The sequence below is a fragment of the Sminthopsis crassicaudata genome, chromosome 1, assembly GCF_048593235.1.
Source record: "Sminthopsis crassicaudata isolate SCR6 chromosome 1, ASM4859323v1, whole genome shotgun sequence".
In the NCBI taxonomy this organism is placed as follows: Eukaryota; Metazoa; Chordata; class Mammalia; order Dasyuromorphia; family Dasyuridae; genus Sminthopsis; species Sminthopsis crassicaudata.
In genome coordinates, this window is record NC_133617.1 from 110,327,434 (window position 1) to 110,342,296 (window position 14,863).

General features: G+C 35.5%; 1 protein-coding gene across 1 annotated transcript in view; it reads right to left on the bottom strand.

Annotated features, from left to right (window-relative positions):
• The window catches only part of TBC1D31 (TBC1 domain family member 31), a 65,522-nt gene that overhangs the window by 26,453 nt on the left and 24,206 nt on the right, over nucleotides 1-14,863 (bottom strand). Inside the window, exons 5-11 of the mRNA XM_074266234.1 lie at nucleotides 13,593-13,744; nucleotides 13,092-13,251; nucleotides 12,321-12,521; nucleotides 7,949-8,122; nucleotides 7,543-7,622; nucleotides 7,317-7,463; nucleotides 5,445-5,578 (exon numbers count right to left, since the gene is read on the bottom strand). Of these exons, the coding sequence (XP_074122335.1) occupies nucleotides 5,445-5,578; nucleotides 7,317-7,463; nucleotides 7,543-7,622; nucleotides 7,949-8,122; nucleotides 12,321-12,521; nucleotides 13,092-13,251; nucleotides 13,593-13,744 (1,048 nt within the window). The remainder of the gene's footprint in view (nucleotides 1-5,444; nucleotides 5,579-7,316; nucleotides 7,464-7,542; nucleotides 7,623-7,948; nucleotides 8,123-12,320; nucleotides 12,522-13,091; nucleotides 13,252-13,592; nucleotides 13,745-14,863) is intronic.

The window sequence follows — 14,863 nt, forward strand, 5'->3', positions numbered from 1 at the left end:
GTGGAGAGAGGATGGAGCCTTGAGTCAGGAAGCTATGGGTCCAAGACTAAACTATGGATTATGATCTGCTTGGTGAAAGTTGTTCCTCACACTAATGAAATCACAGGTTCTTCATGTACTACGTGATCCTTGTTGACTAAAATATGTCCATTTAAAGCACTACTATTCAAATGTACAAAAAGCAGAGGACACAGATTTCTGCATTAGAACAATGGACTAAATAAATAACCTCTCATTCTTCAGAAATTTTGCAAATTCACTAAATTTCTAAAAGGCAATGTGTAAGAAAGGAGTAAAAAATAGCATTCATAAACCTAGGCAAAACCCATAAATCTCCAAGTGCTATTTGGTTAAAAAAAAAAAAAAAAAAAAACACAAAAAACAAAAAACCCACAACCATTTTTGCTAATTTAAAAATGGAGGTGAAATTCTTATAAATTATAGCTAGAAGGTATACAAATCACCCCCTCATGCTGACACTGTTGGCCATACTTAGGCACTATTCTGAAGCCTCCTTCTGGTGGGAAAGGCGAGGAGAAGGGGATCTGGCTCCTAAAAACCTAAGCCATTGATCATATGCTCCCTTGATGGAAAGGCTCATGATGTGGACATATAATATTTTCCAAAGACCAATTTAGCAAAATCCCCAGAGGTTCATCACCAGTTTGGCTGCAAAGTAATGAACTTTTGTATTCAAATATTCTTAAGGACTACGTGCCAAGGGATAGGAGGGCTGGCAAAACAGTATCAGTGCAGAGAATATTCACAGTAAAAATAATAATAATAAAAATTAATTTTAAAAACCCAAAAGCATTAAATTAAATTAAGAAATAATCAAAATCAAAGAATCATAACATCAAAGCTGAAAGGCACTTGAGAGATTGTCTAGTCTAAGCTATACCTGAAACACAAATTTTCTCATCTATAAAATCCTTAGTTTAGTGGTTATTTAGCCTCTAATTCAAGCCTTTATGTGATGAGCAACTCTACTGGACAAAAAAAAAAAAAAAGACAAAATCTAATTATATGGAAAAATTCCCAAATATTGAACTTAAATCTAGTTCTCTGAAATTTCCACTCACTAGCCTAACTTACTGGCCTCTGGGCCCAAACAAGGTGAATCATATTTCTCTTGCACGTGACAATCCATCAAACCAATAAATTATTTGAGCAGCATCTGCTAATGCTTACTATTCATTAGGCGCTGTGCTAAACGCTGGGGACAAAAAGAGAAAAAAGGCATTATTTCCTGCCCTCAAGGAGCTTACATTCTAATGGAGATGAAAGCATGTACATAAATACAGACACATAAACAGAGTAGATACAAAGTAATCTTAGAGGAGAATTTACTAGAAAAGGCATTTTGCTTAAAGTGGCATTTAAATGGGAGTCTTAAAGAAAGCCAGGGATTCTGAAAGGGAAAGGTGAGGAGAGAGTTTATTTAAGGTAAAGGGGACAAAAGGTGAAAAGGCACAGAGACAGGAGACTGACTGTCTTATTAATTAAAAGAGCAATTATGGAGGGAGCTAATGTATTAAGAAGATGGAAGGAATATCTAGGTTACACTGTAACACGTTTAATATGTATAGGATTGCCTGTCATCTAGGGGAGGGAGGGGAAATTTTGGAAAAATGAATACAAGGGATAATGTTATGAAAAAAATTACTCATGCATATGTACTGTCAAAAAATTTTTTATAAATATAAAATTAATTAAAAAAAAAAAGATGATGATGATGATGGAAGGAAAGAGAAAGGCTGTGAAGAACAAGGAGTTTATATTTGATCCCAGAGGTAACAGCACAGAAACAACAAAAATGACCTTGGACAGATTTGAAGAGATAATAGAAGATAAAAAGTTTGCTTATGGTCCAGGGAGTCACAAAGTTGGACAGAATTGGATGACTGGAAAACAGACAGCACTAGAGTCTAATGAGTAGGACAGGTGATGTGTTTAGACCTAAATTTTAGGAAAATCACTTTGGCAACTCTGTGGAGGATGTATTAAGGGACAAGAGGGCAAAACTAGAGGCAGGGAGACCAATTAGGAGATGATTGAAATAGTCCAGCTGAGAAGTAAGAAGGCCTGAGCTAGTGTGGCTGTACAAGTGGAAAGTGTGAATCAGGAAGGATGCATCTGCATGTGTATGTGTGTTGGTGGGGCACAGAGGATTATGAGACAGAGAGGAGAAAGGGGAAGGAAGTGAGAGGGGGTAAGAGAGGGAGAGAGAGAGAGAGGGAGGGAAGGAGGGGAAAGGGAGAGAAGGGGAGAGAGCTCAGTGAGTGGGACATGGATGAAAATCAAGCAAAGAAATCTAAATAGTCAACTCAGGAAGAAAAAGTGAGATTTAGACAGGAGAAAATATTCAGGAGCAGGTAATCATGTTAAATAATGCAAGGAGGTCAAGATGAATGAGGATGAAGAAAATTTGACAATGAAGATATCCTTGTAAACTTTGGAGATAACAATTTACACTGGATAATGAGGTCTAAAGGCAAATTATAGAGAGCTTAAAAAAGAAAGGGGAGAAGCAGAGGTACTGTGTATAAGTGGATTTGTCAAGGAATTTGACTGAAAAGAGAGACATGATGACAGTTGAGAAAACAGAATCTTGTGAGGATTTTAAGGATGGGAGAGATCTGGGTATGTTTATAGGCAGCAGGGAAGGAAAAAAGACACCTATAGAAAGACTGAAGATGAGAGAAAGAGAAAGAGATAGAGGGAGAAAGGAAGGTGACAATAGTTTGGATATTCTGGTGGAGAAGATGGAATGGGATGAGATCAAAGATACATGTAAGAGCTGGCCTTAGGAAGAAGGGATACAACTTTATCAGAGGAAGTAGAGAAGAGAATGGAAAATGAATTAAAAAGAGATATGAGAGAAGGAGAAGCAGAGATGAAGGAATTGAAGTGAATAGTCTTAATATTTTCATGATACATGCATGAGAAGCCCTAAAGTAAAAGGATGGGAGAAAGTGATGTGGAGGGTTTGAGGAGAAAAGAGGAAGGAATAGGTGCTGTGGTAAGTGGGGAGGAGAGCCGATTAGAGACTAGTAGAAGGAATGACTTGCTGCAGTGAGGCCTCAAGTGAGATTAAAGAATATAGATTGTAATGGATCCTCTAAGCATGGTTGCATGGTGAGAATAAAACAGAGTTAAAGTTTGGCAAGGACTAGAAAGCTCAGGATTCAACAGGAGAGAATGGTGGAGGAGTTGAGTTAGGACTGGAGGTCACAGTAAGGTCAAAGAACATTTAAAATTAACTTTCACAACATTTCCCTCTAACACCTTAAACACCTTCTTTTACAATGTAAATATTCCCAGTTCTTCAAACAATTCTCATATGACATGATCTTGTGTCTTTCTACCATCTTGGAAGTCATTCCCCCCTCAACACACCATGTTACAGTGTCCTAATATCTAGGACACAATAATCTCAAAGCGGAAGTCTAAGATTTTAAATGAAAATAGGTTTTAAAAGCTATCTTTAGTTCTGTTATATTACTAATGATTAATAAAAAGCATCAAACATCTTCAATTAGATTTTCTTCTTTTGTTATATAAAGGGTGATACATTTAAAATAAATCCCTAATCAAAGCCTATATTAAATGGCCCTCAATTTGTCAATAAGCCTAGTAAATAACAAAATAGAAAATAATGGAACATAAAAAACCAACAACCAAACTAATAGACCCCAGGTTAAATACTCCTGATTAAATGAATGTCGTTTAATTAAAGGAGAACTCTGACACACAGAGTCAATTTCCTATGGCTTCAAATAAGCTGTATCTTATGGGGTGACCCTGAAAGTCTGGGCCAGGAGTCCCTTTCTCTATATTTATTGGAACATGTTTTTCTTTTGTTCTGATTATAATGGTTGTAATAGAAATCAGAACTCAACAGAGGGAAGACTTGTGGGCAGGTGCTGACAGGACGACAAGGGACCAGAAAACTCTGTGAAAGCCAACACCACTGCCCACCAACCCCCCGAGAAGGATGGATTTTTCCTCTTGGTAGTGATAGGTATTGTAGAGATGACTTAGGAAGGTGTCATTAAGCTGATAACCTATTTCACAGAGCCTTCTTTGTGCTTGGGTATGACTGCAAAGTAATGAGAAAAAATAAAGATCAGCACGGGGAAGAGGGCTACTGAAAGATATAAACTTAGATGGTCAAATGAGTGTTGCCCTCCAAAGCAGTCACTTTTGAGCATATATGTTAATCTCTAGGATACCAAATGTTCAAAATATCTGGGAAACTCCTTTTTGAGAACTTTCTTCTGTGTCAGTTTATGAACTACATATAAGACCATTTTACTGTGTAATAGTCAAGGGTAGCTAAGTGGTGCAGTGGAAAGAGCACCAGTTATGTTGTCAGGAAGACTTGAACTAAAATTCAGCTTCAGCCACTTACTAGCTGTGTGACCATGAAAAAAAAATCATGTAACCCTGTTTTGTTTCAGTTTCCTCTACTGTAAAATGAGTTGGAGAAGGAAATGGTAAATCAATCTAGTACCTCTGCCAAAACCCAAAAAAAGGATCACACAGAGTCAACATGACTGAATAAAATGTGACAGTAATGTCCTGCCTTTGTCTAAAAAGACTATCACATGACTTACTCATCAAACTTGGCTTTTTAAATAGCCAAAAATCAATTCCATCTTTAAAGGACAGATAATTTCCCATCAGTAAAGATTTTTCTAATTCAAAAAAGATAGGTGCCAATTTGCATGAGGGATAGTGTTTCTAATGAAGAAAATAAAATTGGCTCTTAAAGCAATTTAAAATAGGAGTTCCCAAAACATTCTGAGAAACTGTCCACATTAATGAACTAAAGGTCTAACATTCCAAAGTGAGAATGTATGACCAAACAAAAAACTCTTGTCTTAGAGAGATATATTCACAGAGGAGGTCTACTCCATGTGGAAATCACATTTTTCATTTCACCAAAAATACATTAAATCATAATCTCAAAAAAAAATTTTTTTTTTACTTCTGTAAGTAAAATCTACTATTTCCAGTGATGTGATCAGTAATATAGATGAGATTTAATTTAGCTGATGCTTTCTTACTTACTGGGAGACATATTAAATTACTTCAGGTCAAATTTGATTTCTTATTTGAAAAAGTAAGGAGCTAATGAAACTTCAAGAGGTAAGCAATAGAGGCCTATTCATTATACTCAGCTGTATGCATTCAACCAGACTATTAAGATTTGTTTTTCTCTGCAAACAGGCTTCAGTTGTCCACAGCTGAACTTTCAAAGTCATTAACTACAAACTCCTAACTACAACTAATCAGACTGAAAGTTTACAACTCTAACATCTAGAGTAGTTTTTTCCTTTTAACTTCATTATTAACTTCAATGCTGTGGGGAAAAGCACTTCAAAAAATTCATAAAAATTCACTCTTTAATTGTAATTACTTGATAAAATTTTACTTACTTATGAGAGTGGCAATAACTTCAAAACAGACGAGCTGGTTGTTCTGGAATAATTTTACGAATGGAAATGCTAACAGAGGAAGATATGGAGTGTCACCAAAGATAGCAGACCAGTGAGCTAAGGCAGACATGGTCCTGTGAATGAAATAATGCCCAAGAGGCTAGAAAATATTTACAGGAGTTTAAAAAAAAAAAAAAAAAAAAAAAAAAAAAAAAAAAAAGCATGCTCTATAGACATTGGTTAAGGGAGATTTTTGTTTTTTGGAAAAAATTTAGTCTGGAAGAATTCTCCTAAGTGATAATTATAATTTGAAGATAGATATGTATGACTTAGCACTTCCATAGGAGAAATTAAGCTTTTGCTATTTTTCCAACAGGCTGCTGAGTCCTGCATAAAGGTTAATACATTACAAAACTAACAAATTAGGAAGATGTGGATCTATCTTGCCATATTAGAATAATCTAATGATAAAACAAGTCTTAAGAAGAATAGCATTAGTCCCAAGATTCTAAGTTTTAATTCATTCACTGCTTCTTTAAAAAAATATGGCAGCACAGCAATTCAGTATTTAATCTTCCCACCAAAGTGTAAAAGTAGAGTCTAAGGGAAAACAATTTTTTAGGTTCCCTTTCAGCTCTAGAACCTCTGACACTGTATATTGGATAACACTTCTGAAAATGTAGCAATACTGCTCACTGACAAGCTTACAATTAGAGAGATTTAAAATAAATTTCAAAAAGTTTCATTAAGTTTCATAAAGTGTCAAAAAGCACAACCCAAAGAAAAGTAGAATAAGGTCTTTTGCTACAAATGTTGAACATCATTTTTTCCTGTGATTTTGTGCTTATTGCAATAGTGAGAGTGGTTACCCAACTGTAAAGTGGACCATTCTTCGTAAGAGCCCAAGGTTATGTACTGTCAAAGACTAACTGGACCTGGAACACTGTTAACAGAATGCTTCCCCAAAAGGCTGTGATTCAAGAGACCAGAAACAGAGGGTGGTGGTAAGTCTGTATACAATTAGATCGTTGTTAACTCTTGTCCCTTCCATTAAAATGGTTTCTGAGAAGTGAACAAATTTCAGTTCTATGCTGTTTGTTGGCTATATTACATTGTTCTGAAGATAGGGATAAGAATGGATCCTGAAGTTGTGATTTTCATTGATGAGGAAACACTTTCTACCAATGCAAGTTGACACCTTCTCTGCAATTTCTGGCCTTAGAGAGTAACCTAGAACACTGATAGGTTAAGTGACCTGGCTAGAGTAAAAACAGCCAAAATGTGTTAAAGGCGGGTCTTGAACTTAGGTCCATTTTAAAATAATTTTAAGCTATTAACAAAAGACAAGGAAACTAAGCAGTTTTAATAATATGTGGAGAAATAATACTCTATTTTTTCTTTTACTTCCCACATGTCCTGATATATAATTAGAACTTTTTCAAACCAAAACATTTTAATTCAAGGTATGAATAACAAATTCAGAGATAACACACAGAATAATACAAGCTGACATTCTTCCACATGGATAAAATGGGATACTTTCTCAAGTACAGAATAGAAGTAGGAAGTTTTAATCATAAGACATCATGGGGCACCTGAACAAGGTTCTAGCTCCTCCTGAATTATATCTTAAGTGTGGCCTTATTGGCTTGTTTGAAGTATCCTGGGCTCTGAGAACACTGGACATATCCACATTTTAAAATGATTATGAAAACCTTCCAATGTAAGATGCAAATTATTTCTAGAGTATTACACATACTATCCCACTGGTGTGGAGAATTGAGAACTAAGGGCATATTTTATCAATTAATCAATCAACATTTATCACAACAATGGATTTCTAAAAATACAGTATCTAAATATTGTACATACCTCTGTAAAATTCTCAGTAATTTCCTACTCTTGATGGGGTATTTTTCATGAATGTTGAGAAATGCACAGTGAGTACCCTTATCTAGTAGGCTATTAAATGCTGAATAATTTTCTGGCAATTGTAGTAGAGAACGCCAAATGAACATCCTGAAATTAAGACATAATTTTACCAAAAGTTTCTCTCCATAAACCAAGAATAATATTAAGGAATTTTTTACCTTCTTACCTGTATTTTGTTGGATATTCTCCATAGCCTCTCAATAAGGTTTGTAGGCTTTTTTTGGATAATCCTTCAGGAAGGTCATTCTACAAAGAGGATGATGGAAACTGAGTCATTTTCTATGCGATGTTACCTATTTCCTTACAACTTGACCTTCTCTTTTTTGCATAAACCTATAATCATCTTTGAAGTAACATTTGTTTCACTGGCCTTTTAACCTACTTCTAAGAATATCTTTAGAATTTTAAAAAATAATGTTTCTGTTAGGCCTTTTAATGATGTTGTTTACCATTCAAGTTTTGATTAAATCTCGGGCAAGGAAAAATTATTTGGGGAAATCATTTTCCACAGTCATCTCTTAGGAATATCTTTGGCAAAACTGAAGCAAGTCAACTAAAGGCCATTATCTTACCTCTTTATTTTCAAGGTCAGTGTCCATCATGTTTCTTAATATTCTAGTTGTAGTTTTGCAATCCTTTGCTTTCCGTGGTCGCTGTACCTTTCCTCCTATCACTCTTACTTTAAGCTGACCTGGTCCTGTCTTCTTGGACAAGTCTTCAATTACTTTCACTAAAGGAGGAGGTGGCTAAAAGATAAATAACATAGTGGTTACCTTGGAGCAAATGAGATTGCTACACTAATTCAATTTCTGGGGAAAAAAAAAACAATAAAAAATTTATTTTCCTTCCTTCTTTCTTTCCAACTTCATTCTTTTTTTCCGCCTAAGTCTTCCTATCTTTCCCAATCTCAATGGCATAAGAACTCCTATTTGCTCTCCTCCTGCCTCCCTAGGCAGTTTGGTGGACCCTTGCTTTCTGAAGGCTCACATTTTAATGTCACACACAGTATGGATACCTGACTGTTTTAGCCCACAGTAGCTCAGAACTATCAAGCACAAGAGATCTGCCAGCCTTAGCCTTCCTAGCAGCAGGGATTTCAGGCATGCTCTACCATATCCAGCCTTTTCTTTTTGAGAAACATTTCAAAATAATTCTTTGAAGAATCATCATTCAAACATATGAAATATATGAATCAGATGGCAGTTATAAATGCTGTGACAATTCATTGTCTCTTTAAAACAGGCCTTAAATCAGATAATGAGGCAAAGGTCAGTGGCATCAGTGGTAAAAATATTGGTGACTGGGCCACAGCTTGAGGTTTCCTGGACAAAGGTTTGATATGTGAGAGTCAGGTCACCTGGCTGGACAGTGATTACAAACAGCAATCAAGGTGAACAAAGCCAAGACTCCAAAGGGAAAACAAAGTTAAAGAGGATCATAAGCGTGAGAAAGAGTGTAGAGTCTTCATCTCTTAAATAGGAAATAAATTGGTCTGTGTCCTGATGACATGAGAAAGTTATCTAATTAAATAACTAAATGATAAATGTTCAAATGATAAACAAAAGATGCAAAACAGTAGAGATTTAGAACTGGAAGAGATTTTAAAGACCATAAAGTCCAATCCTTTATTTTAAAGATAATCTCTGAGGCCATCAGATTAAGTAACTGGCTCTGGATCACAATAGTTGGAGTCAAATTCAGGTTTTCTAGACTTGAAGCCTAGCACTTAACTCACTCTAATTAACAGAATAAAGTCTACTTAAATTAACCCCCAACAACTGTGTGCTGAGTGCCTGCTGTAGGTTTAGCACAAACTATTAAGTAATGTGGGATATTTAAAAGTGATAAAGAGTATATGGTCCATCTTCTAGTGTAATTGGAGAAAATGAAATCGGTATAGAACAGGGGTTCTCAAACTACAGCCCGTGGGCCAGATGCAGCCTGCTGAGGATGTTTATGTGGCCCGCCGGGTTATGTTTTTACTATACTCCGGCCCTCCAACAGTCTGAGGGACAGTTTAACTGGCCACTTAAAAGTTTGAGAACCACTGGTATAGAACAATTAACTAAATGGTGTGTTCAATAGTTCAGAGGAAGGAAGGGAAAATACATAACTTCTTAAAATCTTCAACTTCCCAGGAGTGGAAACATCCTAGGTTAAGATTCTGTATTAAATTATTAAAAGGATCATAGCAGTTCCTAAAGGTGTGTAATGCGCCTCCTTCACCTTCAACACTGTTAAAGACTGAGGTTTTTCAGTTAAAATGGAAATCGGTAAAATGGTTTCAGGTTAAAATGAAAACCAAGATGGCCCTGATTAGTGGAAACAAAACATCAGAGAAGCAATAATGTTGGAGAGGAAAAGAGGTTTCTAAGAGGCATGATGAGTACAAATAGCACGGAGTCCAGGGAGTAAATAAGACAGATAACAGTGAGAAACCTCATGGTAAAGATTGGGACACCTACTGTGGCACAGAAATCATGAAACTACTGAGGGCAGACTCATGGAATGAACGGAGCTGGAGTAAAGATGAGTAAGGTAGAGACTGTTCCCAAGGTGCTTGAAAAGTAGGAGTGAATTTCTAGCCATATGAAAAGATGCTCCAAGTCATTATTAATCAAAGAAGTGCAAATTAAGACAAGTCTGAGATACCACTACATACCTGTCAAATTGGCTAGAATGACAGGAAAAGATAATGATGAATGTTGGAGGGGATGTGGCAAAACTGGGACACTGATGCATTGTTGGTGGAGTTGGGAAAGAATCCAGCCATTCTGGAGAGCAATTTGGAACTATGCCCAAAATGTTATCAAACTGTGCATACCCTTTGATCCAGCAGTGTTACTACTGGGCTTATATCCCAAAGAGATTTTAAAGAAGGGAAAGGGACCTGTATGTGCAAGAATGTTTGTGGCAGCCCTCTTTGTAGTGGCCAGAAACTGAAAACTGAGTGGATGCTCAGTGGATGGAGAATAGCTGAATAAATTGGGGTATATGAATTTTATGGAATATTATTGTTCTATAAGTGTTAGGATTACAAGGTGAGAACTCAGGTTGTCTGAGCAATTCTCTAGCTCAGAATTCACATCTTTATTTCTGGCCTAATTTAGGGGGAGTTTACACCTTTGAACTTCTGAAAAGGAGTTTACACAACCTTTAAAAGGAGCAAGTTCATTGGTTGAAGTATTTTCTCACAAGCCCCATTGAGTTCTCACTACAATCTCTGCTAGGATAAAAGAGGAGAGCAGGAGGGCAAGGAGTAGTCTAGCCTGGGACAGAGTTGAGACGGCAGGCTGGAAGGATAACTTAGAGACAACTGGACCTTGGCATGTAAAAAATAACCAACACAATGATTTCAGAAAGGCCTGGAGAGACTTACATGAACTGATGCTGAGTGAAATGAGCAGGACAAAAAGATCATTATATACTTCAACAACAATATTATATGATGATCAATTCTGATGGACGTGGCCCTCTTCAACAATGAAATGAACCAAATCAGTTCCAACAGTGCAATAATGAACTGAACCAGCTACACCCAGCGAAAGATGACTATGAACCACTACACAGAATTCCCAACCCCTCTATTTTTGTCCGCCTGCATTTTTTATTTCCTTCACAGGCTGATAATTGTACACTATTTCAAACTCCGATTCTTTTTATACAGCAAAATAACTGTTTGGACATGTATACATAATTGTATTTAATTTATACTTTAACATATTTAACATGTATTGGTCAACCTGCCATCAGGAGGAAGGAGTGGCGAGGAGGGGAAAAGTTGGAACAAAAGGTTTTGCAATTGTCAATGCTGAAAAATTACCCATGCATATATCTTGCAAATACAAAGCTATTAAAAAAAAAAAAAAAAAAGTAGGAGTGAGAGTTAAAGACTCCTACCTAGAGATGAGGAAAAGAGAATTCCCTTTCCACAGAAGCAGCAAGTAGATAAGAGTGCTGGGCCTAAAGTCCAAGCAACCCAACTTCAAATCCAATCTCAGACATTTACTGTGTTACTCTGGGCAAAGCAATTAACCTCTGGCTGCCTGTTTCCAGCACCTACTTCTCAAAGTTGTTGTGAGATCAAATGAGATCATCTTTGTAAAGTGTTTAGTCCAGTGCCTTGCATAAAGTAAGGCATACCTGGTTTTTTTCCCTTATGCAGGGAAGAAATAGCATTGGGGAAAAGAGTGAATGAGAGTGAAGGCAGGAGATTCATAAGAACAGATCATCAGGGAGCTAACAGAAAAGAAAGAAGGATCCAAGCCCACACCCATGGTTTGGTCTAGAAATCTATTGGGATTATGTGATAATCAATTCTAATGTTCGTGGCTCTTTTCGACAATGAGGTGATTCAGGCCAATTCTAAGACTTGTGATCCAGAAACAGGACTACAAGAACTGCATATGGATTACAACGAAGTATTTTCACCTTTTTTGTTGTTTTTTGGTTTTCTCACTTTTCCCCCTTCTTTTTGACCTGATTTTTCTTGTGCTTCAGTATGATAAAGGTGGAAATATGTATAGAAAAACTACATGTTTAACATACATTGAATTATTTCCTATCTAGAGGAGGGGGTGGGAGGGAGGGAAAAAAAAATTGGAGCACAAGGTTTGCAAGGGTGAATGTTGAAAACTATCTTTGCATGTATTTTGAAAATGAAAAGCTATTATTTTAAAAAAATAAAAAGTCTATTGGGACAAAACACAAACAGTTTCAGGAATGTAGATGCCATTTAAAATTACACAATTACAGTAAGTATTAGAGACACAGATGTGGAATCAACAACCTAAAAATGAGAGGGGAAATTAGTCAAGTAGGTGAAAGAGGAAGTATAGAAAAGAGAGAAGAAGCCACAAGTACACAGAGAAATACACAAAGCTTACTTTGAATGATATAGTATTTAATAAGTCTTTGATGATTTAGTGTGCCTTCATGTCTTACCTTATTTATTTCTTGGGTTAAAACCTGAACAGAATATACATTTAGGCTCCCATTTTCCATTATTGATGTAATATATCGCCCATTTGGACTAATTACTGATGTGCTGATTCCTTCATCAAGAGTTCCAATATCAAAAAGAAGTTTACAGTTTTGTATATTGATAAATCTCATAATTCCATCTTGACCCAATACTCCAAGAATCTAAAACAAAGAGACAATGTCCAATTATAGAAATATTATTTTAAACACTTCTCTGTAAAATCTGTTAGGGTTCAAACATTTTACTGAGAATATCCTAAATATGAGCACTAATATAGGTTCTTTTTTTTTTTTTTTTAAATATAGGTTCTTAAAACAATAAATAAATAATCAAGACCAAGTTAGGGATAGGGATAGGACCTGTGATTTCATTAATCACATCTGTGAAATTCCCTCTTATCAATGCATGTTGGCACTGCTAGTCCTAAGAAAGTTACTTAGAAGCCTGAGAAATTAAATGACTTGACCAAGATCACACAGTCAGTATAAGTGAGATTCAAAACTCAGACTCAAGTATTCCTAGTTGTGAGGTTGATTCCCAATTTTTGCCTCCATGCTGCTATACAAATAAGAGTAACTATAAATTGGGCATTAACATATAGTATAAAATTTGATCTGAAAATTAGGTCAACCAATCAGTCTCTTTAGAAAATATTTTACAGCTCAGAAAACATATATATTTAAAAAACAACAACAATAACATATATTTGACTTTAAAGGGACAAAACTGACCTGATTAGAACCAGCATCAAAATTATCAGGAATAAATTCTATATAGCGAATGGATCGGATTTTTGTAGGCAACTGGATTATTCTAAATAATTGTTGAGTTTCCAAACACCACAAGTGAATATGGTTTGATTTACCTCCAGTAGCCAAGATTCGACCATCTCTACATAAGACAGAGGTGAGAAATTTTAATGATGTCATAAGTTACTATTTCTACTCAGAGAAAATAATCATGCTTATAAATATAAAACTATATGTTTACATTTATACAAATGTGATATACCTTTCTAAACATAACACACATATATAAACCTATATGATTATAAAGTAGAAAATAGCTGTCATGATACACAGAAGAAAATAGGAACAGGCTTTCAGCTCCAAGAATTCCCTCTCCTCCTACCCATTTTTGTCTTAAGGAATGGTTCACAAAAGATGATAATAAAATTTGTTAAAAAAAAAACAACAACCCACACACTCCCTTCCCACCTTCCCACTACATACCTGGTAACAGCAAAAACTTTGTACTTCAAATCTGACCCAGCTGGTGGTGGTGGAAATTGATATTTACAAACAAGTGTATCACATTCCCAGGCAAAGATGGAATTGTCTTTAAAACAGCTAAGGATGATATTGCTGAATGGAAGAAAGAACACCTGAATGGAAAGAACATATATATTTTTTTCCAGTAATAAACAAAATTCTTTAACCATATTTTGTAACAATAAACATTTTCAGTGAATGAGAATATAAGATTAACTTAATAATATTATTTCAATACACTTAACATCAGCCTTACTGGAGGGGTCTCAAACTATTTCCACCATTCTAATAATGGGCAAATGAGGGCACTAAAGGCTAAATGAACTGGTGGCAATATTAAAAATAAGATCTTAGTCACATAATTTGTTTTTTTCTACTATATAAACACTAATCAATGTTTTCACTGGAAAACACTACTAATGGTTTGAGATTATTGTAGTGAAAAAGTATATTAAGCACCCACTATATACCTGGCACTATCAATACTTGAGTACTGGATTTGAAGTCTGAGGCTGATGGGCATTTGATCCTGGCTCTTCCTCTTCTTACCTATAGAATCATGAACAGTGATATGACTCTCCTGGGGCTAAGGTTCCTTATTTATAAAATTAAGGCATTGAACCAGGTAATTAAATAGGTTCTCCTTGACTCTAAATTTATGATCTTATGATCACAATGTCATTAACAAACTCAACATATAATAAACATACACTAAAAATAAAACATGATATGTTGTACTAAGGCAGGGGTTCTCAAACTGCGGTCCCTCATTCCTAAAGATGGGCTCTGGTAAGGCTCTATATGAACTGCTCTGTTGTGTAAGAAATACTTTTAATATGAAGGTCTATAACAGGATCCCTCTGATAACACATGTTTTAAAACATATCATACTGGGGCTCATGTCAGAAAGAGAAAATCCTTGTTAAAAAGGAATTTTTTTTCCAGAAAAGTAATAAATGTTATTTCTTCTTTTTTTTTTTTTAATGTTATTTCTTCTGATGAAAGCAAAAGCTTATAAATAAATGAGCAGAAACTATTCTATAGGATTAGCTTTGATATATTAGGGACTAAGTGATTGTTCATTAGTAGGGGTAAGATTTTAATAGAGATCATTGTCAATAGCAACACCATTATCTCTTGCTTTCAAAGCTTAAGGAATCTTCAAACATGTTCACTTCCAAGTGATAACTTTTTTATAAACAGCAATGGAAAAGGGTCTGATGCTCTGTGGG